General features: G+C 37.7%; 1 protein-coding gene across 2 annotated transcripts; it reads left to right on the forward strand.

Annotated features, from left to right (window-relative positions):
* The first annotated feature begins 5,915 nt into the window (after window positions 1-5,915).
* Window positions 5,916-15,748, forward strand: SNRPB2 (small nuclear ribonucleoprotein polypeptide B2). 2 transcript variants are annotated; one of them, XM_045833031.1, is made up of 7 exons: window positions 5,916-6,026; window positions 7,565-7,654; window positions 8,057-8,229; window positions 12,193-12,333; window positions 13,332-13,382; window positions 14,764-14,852; window positions 15,373-15,748. In XM_045833031.1, exons 2-7 carry the CDS (start codon window positions 7,591-7,593, stop codon window positions 15,530-15,532), a joined length of 678 nt encoding a protein of 225 aa, XP_045688987.1. In that variant the 5' UTR covers window positions 5,916-6,026; window positions 7,565-7,590; the 3' UTR covers window positions 15,533-15,748. The 2 variants fall into 2 exon arrangements, with proteins under 2 accessions (XP_045688987.1, XP_045688988.1); XM_045833032.1 differs by lacking the exon at window positions 5,916-6,026 and adding an exon at window positions 6,076-6,117.
* The last annotated feature ends 2,486 nt before the right edge of the window (window positions 15,749-18,234 follow it).

Raw genomic sequence — 18,234 nt, forward strand, 5'->3', positions numbered from 1 at the left:
GTCTAATATACTGTTCATCTATAAATACTTTAAAAAGAAAAAAGGACATGAAATGTAAATGAAAATTTAACACAAAAAATGAAATGTACAGTAAAAAATGGAAATTTACATACACACTAGAATTTTCCTTTAATGTTGAGAGCTATTGATAACTGAATATGGAGAGGAAGGATGGAGGGATGTTATTGTTTGGAAGGGGAGTCCCCTTCCATAAAAATGTCAGGTAGCTGGTCTTCTGGGATTCTTTCTCTCTTTTGTCTCTTTGCTCCACGAGAACTAGCTTCAGGCTCACTGGGCCTCTGTCTCACTAAAAACCTATCCAATGATGTTTGGTTTCACCTGCATTTTAACACTTGCCTGAAGTGAAACACTGTATTGTCATTGAACAAGTTTATCACACAGTTTTCTACTTCTTCATCAGGGTGATATTTCTCAATAAAACTTTGCATTTCTCCCCCTTTCCCAAGCATTTCCTTTACTAGTGAAGTAGGAATATTCCCCTTTTCTTTTTCTCTTCTGAAGAGGGCTCCTCAGCTGTGGCCTATTGCTACTCCCTCTAAAGGTCTTGGAGTTTCTAGGTGGTCATCTTAGTGTGGTGGTCCTCTACCAACTCCTCCATATCATCATCATCCACCTCCAAGCCCATGGACTTGCCCAGAGACACAACATCCTCCACAACAGACACAGGCTCATCCTAAAAACCTTCAAATTATTTCAGCAACACACTCAGACCACAGTTTCTTCCAGGATGAATGTATGGTCCTAGAAGACGCTTACCCCCATGCTTTGTCTATGAGCCTTAAGCAGCTGATGATATTAAAATGTTCCTTCCAGAGCTCCTCAAGGGTTAAATTAGTTTCAGAGGTCAACTCAAAACACCTTTGAAATAGTGTCTTTGTGTAGAGCTGCTTAAAATTAGAAATGACCTGCTGGACCATGGGCTGGATGGGAGGTGTTGATGGGTAGCAAAAAATCTAACAGTGATGAAGCTGTCTGTACACCTCCACCAACTTGGCCTCCAAGCCTGGAGGGTGTGCAGGAGCTTTGCCCATTATAATAAGTTCCCTGAGTAGCAATTGTTTTTCCCAGAGGTATTTCTTCACACTTGGGGAAAACACTTCATGAATCTACTGAATAAAATATTGCTTCATTACCCAAGCTTTGCTATTAGCCCTCCATATCACATTCAACTTATTTTTAATGACATTGTTTTTCTTGAAAACTTGCAGATTTTCAGAATAGTAGAGGAGTAGAGGCTTCAATTTCAAGTCCCCACTCACATTCCCACACCAATAAGTGTCAGCCTGTCCTTCACTGGCTTGTGTCCTGGCAATGGCTTCTCCTCCTGTGTGATGTAAGTCATCTTTGACATTTTCTTCTAGAAGAGACCCGTCTCATCACAATTGAATACTTGTTGGAGAACAGATCTCTCAGCCTCTATGTATTCTTGAAATTCTGTCACAAAATTATCAGCAGCTACTTTGGTAGGAATGGCAACCTCCCCATGTCTCACTACATTATGAATGCCACTTCTTTTCCTAAATTTATCAAACCACCCCCACTGGCCTTAAATGAATCGCTTTCAGTACTTGTTCTAGGGGTGTCTTTTGGTAGGTCAGCATGCAGCATCTTCACTTTTTCATGTATCATTAGCTCTGAAATGCTATCACTGGCTAAATGATTTTCATTTATCCAAATCAACAATTTTCTACTTCGATTGCCTGTGATCATTGTTTTGTGAGCACTCTCATACCCTTAGCAACATCAGCACTTTTGATGGCCTTTTATGTTTTAAAATTGTGCTAATTGCCAATTTTGCCAGGCCACCCATACTCAGTTTCCAGATCAGACACATGAATGCCTCTATCATACTTTGCAACTATTTTTTTAAAGCTCTATTATTGTTCTTATGACTTTCCTTTTCACTTTTCTGCTATCACTAACCTTCTTAGGACCCATGTTGACTTACTGTACATATTTAATAATAATAAGCAGCAACAAAAGCAAAAAATATTCACAGCAGAATTTCCTGAAATGTTAACAACACGAGATTCCGTGGTAAACTGACATGCCCTGGCACATTTTCTCTTTTGTTGCCTGAGAGATGTGTGACTGATCATACAGGTATCAGCATGAAAGGGTTGTCAAGTTGAGAACTGAAGTTTTTCTCAACAACCAAGACATTTTTTCCATGAACAACTTGTGTTAGAACCAAATTGTATGAGATGGGAGATGTTTGAGAACCAAGATCTGACTGTATATGCAAGACACCCCACTATTAACATTAACACAATAGTAAATATCAGAGGTTAATAGTTGGTTCCCCCTTAAAACAAAAATATTTCCAAAAAGAATAAAGTAGGAGGGCTGGAGTAAAATGAAAACAAATAATTGAACAAAATGCTTTTCTCCCTGAGTTGCGGCTGTGGGGGTGGTTTTCAGGAAGTTTCAGCCAACATAATTGCAACCAGCTAGGAAAAAAGTAAACCTGATTTGGTGCTCAACAATAACACCTAGGTTTGTTTAGTGATTGTTGTGAAAATAATTTTACTCTACATAAATTTTTTAATGGAGTCACCACTGGGAGAGAGAGAAAGAGAGAGAGAGGGAGAGAGAGGGACAGAGAGAAATACAAACAAATTGTTGTACATTCTGTGGCTCTAACATAAATAAGCCAAAATTTATCCACCAGTTTTATGAAGCACTTTACTTTAAACATGGCCCTGTCTCCAAAATACTGTAGCAAGGTGCTGAAAACATTTAATGAGATACATAAAACACGTGCAGATAAGGTAGGAAAATATGTGTGTATTTGGACTCACTAAGAGTTGTCTCAGTTATCATGCTTATACAGTAATTTAGATGTCTTGACACAGTTTTACTCCCAACTGTTTGTAGTTATTTTTCTACTACCTCTACAAATAAGTGAGTTTCATTATCAGTAGCTACAAAAAGCTTGGCTAGAGTGTTACAATGCTGCCTCTGGACTTACCAGTTCAATAAAAACTCCTGTTTCACAGGAAAGTAAATCACATTACCTAACTGAAATATAAGAGAATGGATTGAGCAAAACAAGCAAACCCACTTGTTTTTCTCTTCTTTTTAAAAACAGGTGAGTTTTGGAAACATCTGACCCTCAGGAGGTGAAGTTAATTATAAAGGAATGATGGTTGTTTTACAGTCCATCTAACCAACATTTAGATGTTATAATGCTCTTAATATAGTTATTTAACCAGGGCATTCAAGGAATCTCACAAAGCCAGAAAAGCTCCTCTCTCCCTTTCATTCCTTTCCCAGTCCTGCTTTTAATTACTGGCCTCTCAAAAGCATTCAGCAAAACATCGAGGACAAGTAATCAGACATTAGAAAGCCCAGACCAACTGCCCAAGGACAGGAAGATGAACTGGTTCTATTTAAAAAACCTGGGGAATAGCATGTAGATGATTGCCACTGAGTTGGCATTCGATGAGTTCCTTCTCACAGTGCAATGTTTACTAGCCATTTCTTAGTGGTTAATATAATACAATGTGTAGTCTGTGTTTAAGTCTGTTTTTTTTTTCTTTCCAGGTAGAGTGTTTTGGCAAAGTCCCATCTTATCCTCTCTTAATAGTTATGATGTAATCTTGACCAGAATAACTTACATAACATAGTAAGGTTGTAGCTTATTTTCAGAAAAACAATTTAGCCATCTTCATTAACATCAAATAGAATTGGTCAGATACCCATATTAATGTGCAGGGCAGCTTGTCCATTATTATTTAGAAATTGTTTTTTATTTAGTTTATATTTCTTTCAATGTACTAAAGATTTTTTTCATAATTCCTTAACTGAGACTGAAGTATTTACATTACTTCTAATTTTTATATCTACATAATAAAATTGTTGCGCGTGGGTCACCGGCCAGCAGTGACCACGGAACGCTGTGGATGGCTCGACAATAAACACGCGAGAAAAAACACACATGCACAGAGACAAACTAGTTTCTGTGGGGAAGTAGGGACGAAATGGCCACCCCCCCTAGTGGGGAGCGCACTGATTTACCGTCCATACCTGCTTTTATTGGGCTCATTTTGCATAATAATTCAGGTAAAGTACAGTACTCATTAGGGGGAAGTAAGGAACCATAGAAAAACAAAGAACTCTGCTGGTCTATTGAGTTGGGGGTCAAAGAGCTGTAAGACTGAGGAACAAACTAACTTCCTCCTAAGACCCTTCTCATTCAACTGAGAGCATTCTAAACAAAGAAGTTTTCACAGTAATTTACACGTTCTTTCTTAGGCCTGATCACCCTGGGGAATCCGCACTTCTCAGTACCAAGCTGCACCACCCTGTCATTGTTTCAGGCTTAGGTGGAGCAAGGGAACTAAGGCAACTGGGAGACAAGGAGGTTTTTTCCCCAGATGCTGAGAACTCAGGCTATGTCAAAGCTGAGGAGTGAGGGTCCATCACCCCCTTTTGCTGCAGCCCCCCAAGTCCTTCTTTTGGGGGGCCTCCCAAAGTGATCGTGCCTGGCTTAGGTCGTTCCCCCCGTGGGGAATCTTACCCGTCTTTGGCTAACCGACCAAGCTTTTTGGGGTTCAGTCATGAATAAAGCAGCAGAAGCAGCATTCCTGCCAGGAAGATAAGCTTTTGTCTCCTTGCTGGCTTACAGTTCCAAGGGTGTTCCCTTAGCCTTACCTAGGCAGGGGTTTCAGCTTCTGATACCAGTCAGGGCGGTTCCCAACATAAAATAATAATTTTCTGTGATTGTTTAACATTATTTCCTAGATTTATGTGCATCTTCATGTGATGCCACATTTGTTTGGTGTTGTCTAATTTTTCCCTGAAGTTTCAGCTACTCAATACATATTTATTATTAGCTACTTTTGTAGTTACTGAGGGTACCTGAGTGAACAAAGCAGACAAAAATCCCCACCCTCAAGAAGTTTACATTATTTTCAAGATGTTGCAACTTTAGGTAATTTTTCAAAACAAAAATCTCATTTTTATCAGACCAACCTATTTGGTCCCTTCATCCATATGTCCAAGTCATAGCCAGCATTTAGAAATAACTTATATGAGCCACTTACTTTGTGACTAATTGCTCGCTTTACTAATTGAGTGCACTTAATACGCACAGTAACTCTAGAAGAAGGTACTATTATGACCCATAATTTACATGTGAGGAAATTGAGGCTCAGAAAGATTAGTTAAAGGGAATAACAAGATTACAGTCCCCTTGGCTCAAAACAATCATTTCCGATGACTCTTTACCTATATTTGACGAATAGATGTGTGTACTTTTTAGAATTCCCATTCAGCTTTGCCCAAACACCATCTTATATTACTCTAGAACGATCCAGGCATTCTGTAGGGAGATGGGAAGGTGGGAAGGATGATAGACAATTAGTGGTCTTTGAGGGAGTTTAGACCAATGATCTCACAGGTGTTTGGTTATTAGTCCGGTGTGGTTGCCTTATAAGGTGAGAGAGCAGGTCAGAGACATCAATTCCCTCCACCTGTGGCCTCAAACTGAGCTGCCTCGGGGATTCAAGTTCATCTGTAGTGTTGGAGAGCGCCCTCAGAGTTCCCGGAGACTTGTGGGAGTATTGGCTACCCTGAATGTGATGTTAAACTGGGCACAACCAGAGCCCAGAGAAGGGCAAAACAAGATTACCTGCCCTGGTAGTGGCCTTCGGGGCCTGTGCCTGTAAATCTGTACAGAATTTGGTAAGATGAAAAGCCGCGAAAAGTCATGGTGGGGTAAAGCTTCTCTATCCTCCCACTCCACAGTCCCCAAAACTGTTTCATCCCACAGGGTTCCCACAAATCCCCTCCCTTCCCCCCATCCCCTCTCCGTATATTTTCTGCGGGCCCGCCAGGGTACGCATGCGTAGAGAAATTCCCAGGTTAAGTAGCGGGGCATCGATCGATTCTGTGCTCAGCTTCTCGACCTATCGGCGCTCGATTGAGGGGACTGATAGTTACTTCCGGTTTCTGCTCTGTTTCCGGTTTTGGTTTCTTAAGGGACACCGCGCGGTGCTCAGGTCAGTTTGAGTGCATTCTTCCTTGCTGTTTTGGTTGTGGGAGCTGCAGGTTGACTCTTGCCTCAGCGCTACCCTGTGGGAGCGGGGAATGGTGCGTCCGGCCCGGGGTTTGCGGAAGGCTCGACTAGTGGGCGAGGGAGGAATGGTGACTGCTGCGCTGGTCTGGCTAGGCACCCGAACTTGAGAGCTTTTTCTGTAGGTGTGGACCCGGTCACGTGGCTCCTTCCTTAGGCTTCAGATTGGAACCTTGGGCGAGTGTGTTTGTGTCAGGAAAGGAGGGATACGGAGTGCGCAGTGAAGGATAATTAAAGTTCCTTTGCTCGTGTGAATTTACAGCTCGCTCTGAGCTTTCACGTGCCATCCAGAGCCTCCCTTTTGGTTTGGGAGGAGACTCCAGGTGCCCCCGCACTAGTCCAAAAGTCACCATCAAACATCGAATGGGCGCCTCCCCCCCGATCTGTGCCTTCGGCTTGACCACTCTTTTTTCCTCTCTTGTTGTATGGGCGACTCAGCCCTCCAGGTTTCAGTTTAGGGGGTCGCAAGGCTCTGAGATGCATTACTTTTCATGTATTACCCCAACGAGTACATACAGTCCCTTTTCAGTCATCCTGTGCTGTTCACATGCAGTGGAAGAAGTGGTATTATTTGTGAAGTTAAAGAATCTGTAGGACATCCTAGGATAAAAACAAAGTCAGAATTTGCAACTAAAGACAATATATACAATGAAATAGTGAGATGAGTGTGAAAGTGCAAGAGACCGTAAGACAAGAACAGAATTCCTAGGCCTTCCGCTTACTACCAATGTGACCTTATGCAAGTTTCTTAATATTTAATAACAGTTACTTTAAGCACTTACTGCCCAGGCAAGAGCTGTGCTAGAACTTCTTAGTTCTACTGGGTAAATGCTGTTCCACTATCCCCACTTGACAGATGTGAACCCGAGGAATTAAGGAACTTGACCCCAGTCAAACAGGTAGTAAGAAGTATAGACTGGGTTTGAATTCAGACCTAGCTGGTACTAGAACCTGAGCTCTTAACCATCATGCAATACTGGTCTGAGCTCCATTCCTTCAAGTTGGCTGGAGATCATTTTGAAATTAGGACAGTTAGTGATGGTGTGTATAAATTAATAGATAAGAAAGTGCTTTGTAAGTGTACACATGAGATAGTTCTTGGCAAATAGTTTTGTCTTAATGATTTTTACTAGATGGACACTTGCTAGTTTCTTTTTCATTTTTCAAATCTCAGATTTTAAATAATTCTAAATAAATTCTAAATAATTCTAAATAACTTTAAATAAGTTATTAGGCAGATTGAAAAACTGTCACTTGTCATAGTGAAATGTAATTATTAAAATGTATTGAATAAAATAATGTTGTTAAAATCTGGCTAGGTACTTTTGTTTAAAAAAGAGGGCTAGCAAGAGTAGGAGAGGCTGAAAGAGAATTAAAAAGTTAATAACTCTTGTGTTCTAATGTCACATTACAGTATGAGTTAAATCTTCCCTGTTTATAACAGAATATTTACTGTCTTTTTAGGGTATTTGAACAGTTTAACCCAAAAGATGGATATCAGACCAAACCATACAATTTATATCAACAATATGAATGACAAAATTAAAAAAGAAGGTAAGTGCTCTTCAAAAATGTTTGTAAACACCAAAGTGTGTTTAATTAGTACCGTCTTAAAAATTATACTGCTTCAACACTTCTTACCCAGTCATCGTTCTCAATGCCTGAAATAATGGTTTATCCCTATTAGGGTAAAGATTTTAAGGCTTCTGAAAAATACAAATAGAAGATGTGTTGAATACGTTTTCTATTTTATCACACAGATAAAGTGATTTCAGATAACTTTATAAGTCAGAAAGCCAGTGAAAATAGTGTGGCATTTTTAAAACATGAAATTTTGTATAAATGAATAAGTGAATGGTGAGGATGGCATTTAATGCAGTATCATTTAATGAAGAACTTTGTCATTGTTTTATTCACAAATAAGTCCCCGTCCCCCCCCTCTCTAATTTTACACAGAATTGAAGAGATCCCTGTATGCCCTGTTTTCTCAGTTTGGGCATGTGGTAGATATTGTGGCTTTAAAGACCATGAAGATGAGGGGTCAAGCCTTTGTTATATTTAAAGAACTGGGCTCGTCCACAAATGCCCTAAGACAGTTACAAGGATTTCCATTTTATGGTAAACCAATGGTAAGTTGATCTTAGTATTTTGGTTTTAATCTCTATTAATGGTATAATAGATTTGTAAATATACACCTGAAACTAGTTATGCTTTCAATTATGTGTTAGAGGGAGTTTGGTTTTATTTTACTTATTTTTATAGAAACAGTAGTAAGAGTTTATAATTTACTCCTGAATTTATGACAGTTCATGTGGGCAAAAATAAAATAGATTGAGATGTAGACTATTTTTTAAAATAATTGTAGCATGGGCAGTATTCTTATCTCAAAAAATTCAAAATTAATAGTAAATTAGATTAAAAGGAAAGCTGTATTCATAAACTTGTAAAGCAACACAAGATAAAAACTGTGAGTCAAAGAGGAAATCTAGTATTTTAGATTTAGAAAGGTTCCGAAACCACCACAGTGAATTACTACATGTCAGAAGCCATGCAGTCTAGATAAAGCAATGATCTAAGGATAATTCATAGACTTATATTTATAGGTTTTATTAATAAATGAAATACTTATTCATGTAAAGTTTGAAGCTCAGGAGTGATATAATGAGATTCACATTTGGCTGCTAGATAAAGATTGGATTGTGGGAGGGCCTGAGGGAAAGCAGGGAACTCAGCAGTCCCTTGGTGTAAGTCAGAGATGGTAGAGGACTGAATTAGAGTGGAAACATAGTGTAAAGCAAGGAGTCCTGCTTGTGTGAATGAGTATCCAGCACCTTGGGTGTGGATTCCAAAGCTTTTCTTCTGGAACTGGAATGTAATGGGAAGGTAGCTGGGGAAAGAGCCAAGGCTGAGCATTTCAAGGGCACAGGTCCTCACTCTGGTCTGTCATTAACTGGTTCTGTGCCCGTGTTCAGTTTCAACACCAGTAAAATGTAAGCAGATTGGATATTTGTTGGTCTAATTCAGAGTTCAGCAAAAACTCTCTAAAGACCAGGTAATAATTATTTTATGCTTTGTGGGTCACATACGGTTTCTGTTGCATACTTTTATGTGTGCGTAGTTTATTTTTAACAACCCTTTAAAATTGTTCTAAAAAAAGTGCTAAGTCCTTTATTCATAGGCCATACAAAAAAAAACAACAAAACAGGCTAAAGGCTGGAGTAGGCCCATAGTGCAGACCACTGGTCTAATTCCTTTATTTTACAGATGAAGAGTCAGGCACAGAAAGGGTAGTCACTTATCTAGGTTATTCTTAATGTAACCAGTACAGCATCAGGACTTGACAGCTAATCTTACTTAAGGCTAAGTATTGGAATTGTTCTTTTCCTAAATCAGGAGTCAGCATACTTCTGTAAACGGCCAGATAATAAATACTTTAGGCTTTATGACCCAGCTGATCTCTTAACTGCTTTTGTAGCAGGAAAAGCAGCCCTAGATGATATGCAAATGAATGGGTGTGATTTTGTTCCCTAAAGACCTAATTTACAGAATCAGGCAGCGTTGGCCTAGGTCCATAGCTTGTGGATCTATACCATACTGTTTAGGAATGAGCACTTTTTGTGTGTTATTAGAGCAAGTTTTCTTCTCATCCTTTATCCAGCCACTCTTCCCATCGCTTCCCACCTGGAAAGGCCCATCCCAGAAAACTGTGGGATTGTGCCCACATACCCTCATTTTCAGTAAATTGGCACTTCCCGAAACCAGCTTATTTTAGTAGTATGAAGAAATAGTATAATTGAGATCTGAATTGGCAGGAGTATAAGACTAGGTTTTAGTTTAGATCTAAAATTATATTAATATAAGGAGTAATTTCTTCCTTCAGGAATGTTCTTAGGAATTTTTTGCTGAGTTGAAATGACAGGCTTGCATGTGCCTGTTAATCAGATACAGGAAAGCTGGAAGTTATTTGCTGTGTTTGGCATCACTTCACCTTGTCAAATAATTTAGTTTAAATTAATGGGGAAAGTTCATAGACCGATCTTATATTAAAGGTATTTTAGGATGTCTCTGCCTTCAGGAAGGTAGCACATATCTGCCAGATCTTCAGCATCCTGGAAGAGGGAGAAGAACGTTCTTTGAGCCATCCTGTTTGTATTTATTTAAGTGGTTATAGTTTCTCTTCTGTTGTAACTCAGAACTCAGTACAAAATTATTTTTTGTGATTCAAGGACATTTTAGCATTTAATGCCAAAAATACCTAAAAGTAAAGTAGAATCATTCTAAGGGCCGCTGTCATGAAACTTTTGGCTTAAATGTAAATCTTGCCCCTTCTTGGAGCTGCAGATGGGCTTTTATTTTTTATCCATATTAAGTCTAGACTAGGGTTTTTCAGCACTGGCACTTTGACATTTTGAACTGAATAGTTTTGTTGTTGTTGTTGTTGTTGTTGTTGTGGAGGGCTGTCATGTTCATCGTAGAGTGTTTGACAGCATCGCTGACCTCAGGCCACTACATGTCAGTTTCACGGCAACCAACAATGTCTCCAGTTAGCAGTGCCAGATGTCCCCTAGTGGGCAAAATTGCCTCTGGGTGAGCACTCCTGGTCTAGACCAGCCAGCTAAGGGTGATGGGTGGAATTAGAGATTGTCACAGGTGATTGTCAAAAGGACAGACATGAGAGATCTACTCAGAGGAAGATGATATAAGAGCCAGGGAGCAGGAGTTGGGAGGGAATCCTTGGAACGAAGTTGTCAGAGTAAGTGTGTGTTGTCAGCCTACCTTTGGTTAGATGATTGCTGAGACTAGCAGAGTTGCTTGCAGGGATAAGTGCACTCAGAGCTACTCTAGCACAGCAGCCCAGGCCAGCCAGAGAATGCCTTGTGTACTCAGGCTTAGTGGTGTAGGCTTGGTCCTCTCCTGTTTCTCCAGCACTTTCATCTCTAGCTGAAGTGAATGAAAAAAAAAAGAATTGCTCTTGGTTTTGACAGATTTCTTGCTTTCAAATCCACACTACTTTAAAATGTCACGTGTTCCCTTCAGATTGAGATTGAGTTCTTGCTGTACAAGGCAGTTTTAAATAATAATTTATGTGTTTTGATTATTGTGTTTTTATATCCTCTTTTGAGACAGAGTTCAGCTCTTTTGACTCCAGGGAAGAAATGTTTCCCTTGAAGGGATGGTTGTGGTTTTGTATATTGTAGATAACTGCTTAACTCATAGCAAACATTTTGGAATGGTTAATTGTGTTGACTTCTGCTCTGTGATAATGTTTTTGGTTAGGGCCTAAATACTCAAAGTGTAGTCCCATTCTGGTAGTATTACCGTCCCCTTTGTCCTTGTTAGAAGTGTAGAATCTCAGGCCTCACCCAGACCTACTGCATTGGAACCTGCACTTTCATAAGCTCTCCTGGTAATTGCAGTGCACATTTCTGTAATAGTTTATGAAAATGCTGTTCTAGACTGGTGTTTTTCAATGCTTACCTGCTTCTTACTTGTACATACTGTTCCTGCTGACTGTGGCCTAGTAAGAATGAGCAGGTGGCCTGATTGCAGATTTGGGATGCCATGCTTTTGTTACCTTTCAAAGCATTTTAAGTTTAAGCTGATGCCACTAGTAGTCATTTTATTTAAGAATAATAGATCAGATTGAAAAGAAAGTCATTCCCAATCTTGTGCTTTGACTTTGGAAGTAACAAATTCCAGATGACACATTTCACAGCTAATTGCCCATCTGCTGAGAGTCCCTGTTAAGGATAGGCAACTTTCTAGTGCATTTTTCTCTATTCTTTGATTAAGTGGATAGCAGTGGTACAAGTATATCACAGTTCTATTTTTCTTATGAAAATCTATGGTTTTTCTTCTTATAAACAGTTGATTCTAACTTTGTGTAAGTTGTGAACCAGAGGCCATGATTTATTTTCATTTGGCACTCAGTATATTTGACAGTTTCCTTAGTGAAGGGTATAAAATTATACCCATAGTGTATTTGGGTGTACTTGTAGTATATTTGGATAATGAAATTTGAAATATTAATGACTAGTGTAAACAACCTTCAACATAATGAAAAGTAATTTATTTTCAAATAATTAAAATAGCGAATCCAGTATGCAAAAACAGATTCTGATATAATATCTAAAATGCGTGGCACCTTTGCTGACAAAGAGAAGAAAAAAGAAAAGAAAAAAGCCAAAACTGTGGAACAGACAGCAATTACTGCTAATAAAAAGCCTGGTCAGGTAAGACAGACAAAAGTTCCTTTTTTTTTTTTTTTTTTTTTGGTGTTAAAAGTTTCATAGGGATGTCTGCCTTCCACCTGAGGGATGATCTTTGAGGTATTCATGTGCACTTGTGCGTTTCTGTGTTTAAAGGTGGATTTTAAGAAACTAGACTGGTTGAGTTTTAAAGTTCCAATATTTAAACAAATTAAAAGATAAGCCTTGACATATGCAGATTTATATTTGACAGTTTATTTGAATTTGTATTACATTTGTTCATCATTCATAGAATATATTAATATCTTTTGGCTTGTTTCTGAGGTTCTGCTGCCTGTAAATGGTACTGTAGATATTACCTATAATCATGATTACTCCACTTAAATCTGCTTTCTTTGAACAATTTAGGAATTCAAAATTTAATTTAAAATAACATAAAAGTGAAATTATTATCCAAAAGAAGTTACTTTCAGAATTTCACTAAGTGTAATGCTTGACTTTTGTCTAATTCTTTTTTAAAAAAGGTAACTTTTTTATAAAAAGGAAAAAAACTCCCTGTTTTTTTTTCTTGTGCATTTCTTCATAATTTTAAGGCATTGAGGTTAAATTTTATGACATAGTCTTTCAAATTTGTAGCTAGACCTTTCAGAAATACTTAACAAGCTAAATATATGAATGTTTAAGTTTCAGCTAAGATGTAAGTTCTTTTTTTTTAATTAAAGAGTTGATTTATTTTTAGAGAGGGTGAGAAACATCAGTGTGTGATTGCCCCTCCCATACCCCCACTGAGGGACTGGTCTGCAACCCAGGCATGTGCCCTGACTGGGAATCAAACCAGCAATATTTCAGTTCACAGGCCGGCACTCAATGCACTGAGCCACACCAGACAGAGCAGATGTAAATCCTTAAAATTAAATGGAATAAGTCTGTTTAATGTTACTTGTATGCAGTAATATAAACACATGCTACCTTTTCTTAGAGGGATTGAATATTTTAACTGTTTCTTTGTTTCTTTTGTTTAGGGAGCACCAAATTCAGCTAATACTCAAGGAAATGCAACACCAAATCCTCAGGTAGTATTTTTTTTCCCTTGTGTAGTGCTTTAAAATAAAACTTTATAGAAAGCAATAGCAATAATATACAACAATCTGATGTCTCCAAAAACTGAAAATAATTCTATTGGTAAGATAGAACATTGAATTACACTTTAATGTAGAAACTTAGAACATACTAATTTCCTTTAGGAGGGAGAAAGCCAAACCTGACTTTATTCCTACTTACCTAATGAGTCAATGAGGAAATCAGAATGACAAGTTTGAAGCTGTGAGGGGGAAGCAAATGTTTTTGTTTTCCCCACAGTATGTAGCCCAGGGCTCTACAGACACACAGCCTGAGGAAATTGGCCAGGTGATGGGCTGTTTCCATTCCAGTTAGCTGAAGGTACTAACTAACCCATCTTTTCTAACAGACTCACACAAAGCTGTTTCCATTTACCCTTGCTTGCTCTTCCTCAGCGCAGATGTATTTGTCTCCTTGTATAGATGTGTTACAAGCTCCTTTCCAGATCTTGCTAAAGGCCTCAGAGAGAAAACCTCAGTTATATACTCATGGTTTCCTTCTTGCTTCTTAGTTTTCTAGGGTCTTCTTGCATCACTGAAGTTTTGCTGCTCTGATTTCAAGTTATTTGTATTTTCTTATATTACCTACTTTCCATCTTTGAACTTTTTAAATTATTATAATCCAGTTCAGAAATGCCAGGACTGAATTCTCTAAGTCTTAAGTTGTTCGCTTACGTTATTCTTTACACTTCGTCTTTATTTTTCCGTGAAGATAGAGAAGCTTTTTCTTATAAACAAGATGATCTCACTGTCGTTCCCGTAAACTCAGGGTGGGGTATCAAATCGTTAAAGCCTAAATAACAGTGCTTGTTTTCTACCTAATTTGTGTGTAACTAGATGGCTAAGTATATTTCATTTACTTGCAAAAAAATGGTAGAAGTCACCAAGTAGTGGTTCTAAATCTTCTTAAGTGCCGGGAGGTGGTCAACAATAATACAGGAAATTGAGTGTCTGTGTTACTGCTTGGGTGACCAGCTGAGGGGGCAGTGGCATTGCTGCCTTCTCCAGTTTTGTTGCGATCTTCCAGTTATGTAACCCAGATGACAGACTCCTCTGATTATGACTGATTTCCAGATACTTAAATATTGTTAAATACGTAAAAACTGGTAAGATTGATAATTTGCCATATTTGTGTTAAGTGATTTGAATGTCCGCTTTGCTTAGTTACTTACTGTTAGGTTTATGTTTATTTCTCTGATGTCACTGGTTTTCAGCCTCAGTGTTTGATGCAGTAAGATTTCATAAACCTTAATAAACTGCAATGTAGTGCTCCCAAGGTTAGTTTACAGTACTTTGTAAGCTTACATGCTAACTTCATCTTTATTCTTTTTAATAGGTCCCTGATTACCCTCCAAACTATATTTTATTCCTTAATAATCTACCAGAAGAGACTAATGAGATGATGTTGTCCATGCTGTTTAATCAGTAAGTTTTTTTTGTTTTGTTTTGTTTTTTTTTTAAGTCTGTGTTCCAAGAGCCTTCTGTTGGGAGAACTAGCACTTCCATGGATTGACTCTACTTGTGTACCATACAGCAGTAATTTCTTAGAGATTCATTAATTTGGTCTGGGATTAATCATGAATTAAAGTCAATCTGCCAGTTTTTAGTAAATAAAAAGCTAAATTATCTCTATTTTTTAAATTATTAATTCTGATTTAAATGATTAATTATTAATTGATGTGTAAAACAGAAAATAAAGCTTTGATATAGTAACAAAAATATTGTTAGCTTACATTATTCCTATAATTCTTTCATGGTGTTAATTATATTTTAATTATAAAGGTATTAATTATGTTGTATGTTTTTTTTATCCTACTCAAGGATTCTTGGTAGGATATGATACTTTTCAGGAAGTTACTGAATAAATTTAAATACAGAATATTTAAATTTATATATTTGATGTCATTTATATATTCACATATATATAAATTATTTTTCTTCAAAGGTTCCCTGGTTTCAAGGAAGTACGTTTGGTACCTGGGAGGCATGACATTGCATTTGTTGAATTTGAAAATGATGGGCAGGCTGGAGCTGCCAGGGATGCTTTACAAGGATTTAAGATCACACCGTCCCATGCCATGAAGATTACCTATGCTAAGAAATAACATTTGAGATAGTTGTCTTTAAAGGACTTGGTGTTATTTATAGTGTTTGTTTTGATAACATTTGGTCAGACCATTTTAATAGTTGGGGGTGGGAGGAAGTGAAAGTGAAATTTTTGTGTAGGTTTTTAAAAATTTCCTAGTCTTTCTTTAGCCTACTAGTGAAATATGAAATGTGAAGGCCTTAATTTTGTACAATAAACTTTTATTTGTATTCTATATATCATACTTCATTTATTGACCCACTGTGTGTCATCAAATAACTTATGCTAGTCTAGAACACATGTTACGGTAAATAAAACTAATAGGATGCTTTCCTGGTATTATTTTGGAGCAGTCAATGTAGAGAAACAGTGAACCATTTTAATAAAAGCAAAAAATTAGAACAAGGCTTTGATTAGATGATCTATAATGTCATTTTTTAGGCCCATGAAATGCCATGCTGCAGTTTCCTTCTTTTTAAAAAAACAAAATATTAATAGTAAATAGAATCATCCTGGGTGTTAGAAGAAAATGAGACCTGGGCAGGAGCTAAATGTAACCTTCATTTTCTTCAAATAAATGAGCCTAGTATCTTATTGGTAGTAGGCATTTGACAGATCTTTCTGTTCAGTGTTTAATTGAGTAAAGACCATTTAGGGGTAACCAACTACTTACCGTGTTCTGGGAAAACAGAAGGCAAAGGAACACTGTCTTTAAACTCCACATTGTATGCTCTTACCCTCTTGAGGCAGGATTGTTCCTAAGGAATACCTGGGTGGCCAATACTAAAGGTCTTCATTGAAGTACCTCCAAGGGGATGATTTTACAATCTACAATCTTTTTAAAGACAAATAAACTGAGTTTAAAGGGTTGCCAGTCCTAATCTTGGTATCTTTTTGTAATTCTTCAACACCAATGTTCTAAGTTCTAATATTTTCAAAGCTTATTTTTGGCATTTGATTTATACCTAAGGCTATTGATTTAGGCCCATGCTAGTAAAAACAGTATCTTTTTAGAAGTGAGACATTTTTTGGAATGGATAGTACATATTAAAATGACATTATTGATTATTTTTTCCTATTCCTGTTTCAATATTTCCTTGAATAAGACTTCCATACCACATAGAATTTTTATTGTATACTCATGGAAAGACTTAGGTTTATGTAGATTATCACATTACTCTTGTGCATACATATGGAATAAAAAGCAGAGTAATTCATATTCCTAAAACTTGGGCACATTTGGAGTCTGACCTACGAATAGCATTTTTAACCTAGCTGTCAAGTTTATGTACTTTTGTAGAATTTAACTGAATTACTAGTAAAAGGACATGCTCTTGAATGTTACAGCAACTCCAATTGCTGCTGCATTTTCTAACTGCTTACTCGGTGGCTGTCCTTGGCTTGTCTCAGAAAGTGTTTCTCAGACTGGCCCCACTTTGAGTGGCTGGATGAGAGGAAATAGAAAGGTGTGGTGTCACCAGTGGTGTGAGAGGAAGAGTTGGGGAGGACCAGAGAATGGGATTTCGCAGGACTTTTAAGGACTTGGCTTGCATTCTGTGTGCAATTGGGGAGCTATTAGGTGACTTTAAATTGAGTTATTTACATATAAAATTCACTCATTTTAGTGTTCAAATTGATGACTTCTGGCACTAATGTATAGTTGTGTAATGATGATAAGATGTAGAGTGTTCATCACCCTTCAAAGCTCTCTTACATAGTCTTTCTCCTAGCCCCCAACTGTAGGGAACTACTAATCGGCTTTCTATTGCTGTAGTTGTGCCCTGTCTACAGTGTTTCTGAGGTTCATCTCTAGTGCACATACCAGCAGTTTATTCTGCCAGTGGATGGGGATTTGGGTTTTTTCAAAATGAAGTGGCTATGAACATGCACATGCCTATGTGGACCTATTTTAAAAGATTTTGAATAGAAGAGTGCCATCTGATTTACTTTGGTAAGGTTTTTATTTTGAATAATTTCTAATAGGTAAGAAAGATACAGAGATAGTACACAGAGCTCTCATAAATGTTTCAGCCACATAGGAGCCACTTGGGAGCACATTGACCTGGTTCCTCATTACCCTTGAAACACTTAAGTGTGTACTTCCCACATAACTAAAATTTGACCTGTAAAGTCAGGAAATAATACAGTATTATTTAATTAAATTCAAATTTTGCTGATATCCCAGTAATGGCTCAAGAAACCAATTCAGGTGCATGTGTGGCATATAATTGTCATTTCTCTTTAGTCTCTTGTCATTCCCTAACCCTGTCCTTATCTTTCATGATCTTCCCCCCCACCTAGTCCCAGGTTCAGCTTTATTACCTAACCAGAATCCAGTCTCTGGAACATTAAAGCCAATTGTTCCAAAGTTCAATTAAAAATACAGCTTACAGCTCTGGCTGGTGTGGCTCAGTAGATTGAATGCCAGCCTGTGAATCAAAGGGAATTGAACCAGTTCAATTCCCAGTCAGGGTGCAAGCCTGGATTGCATGCCAGGTCCCCAGTAGGGGGCGCATGAGAGGCCACCACATTGATTCTCTCCCTCTCTTCCTTCTCTATAAAATCTTAAGAAAAAATGTCTTTACAAAAAATACAGTTTACAAATATTTAACTTCTGAAAAGCATTTCTAAGTTAAGAATGAAAAAAATATGTACATGATATATTATCAAATACAAGTTAGCTCCAAATTTCATCAGGTCATGCAAGTTCTTTAAGATTAC

This window comes from Phyllostomus hastatus, unplaced genomic scaffold, assembly GCF_019186645.2.
Source record: "Phyllostomus hastatus isolate PE091 unplaced genomic scaffold, TTU_PhHast_1.1 phas_contig_17, whole genome shotgun sequence".
NCBI lineage: Eukaryota > Metazoa > Chordata > Mammalia > Chiroptera > Phyllostomidae > Phyllostomus > Phyllostomus hastatus.

What these genes read in the sequence shown, in the direction of transcription:
- SNRPB2 (XM_045833031.1), top strand. Translation starts at nt 7,591, where the DNA reads ATGGATATCAGACCAAACCATACAATTTATATCAACAATATGAATGAC. An exon ending in CTAATAAAAAGCCTGGTCAG is followed by an intron (nt 12,334 to 13,331) that starts GTAAGACAGACA and finishes TCTTTTGTTTAG; the next exon opens with GGAGCACCAAATTCAGCTAA. An exon ending in ATGCAACACCAAATCCTCAG is followed by an intron (nt 13,383 to 14,763) that starts GTAGTATTTTTT and finishes TCTTTTTAATAG; the next exon opens with GTCCCTGATTACCCTCCAAA.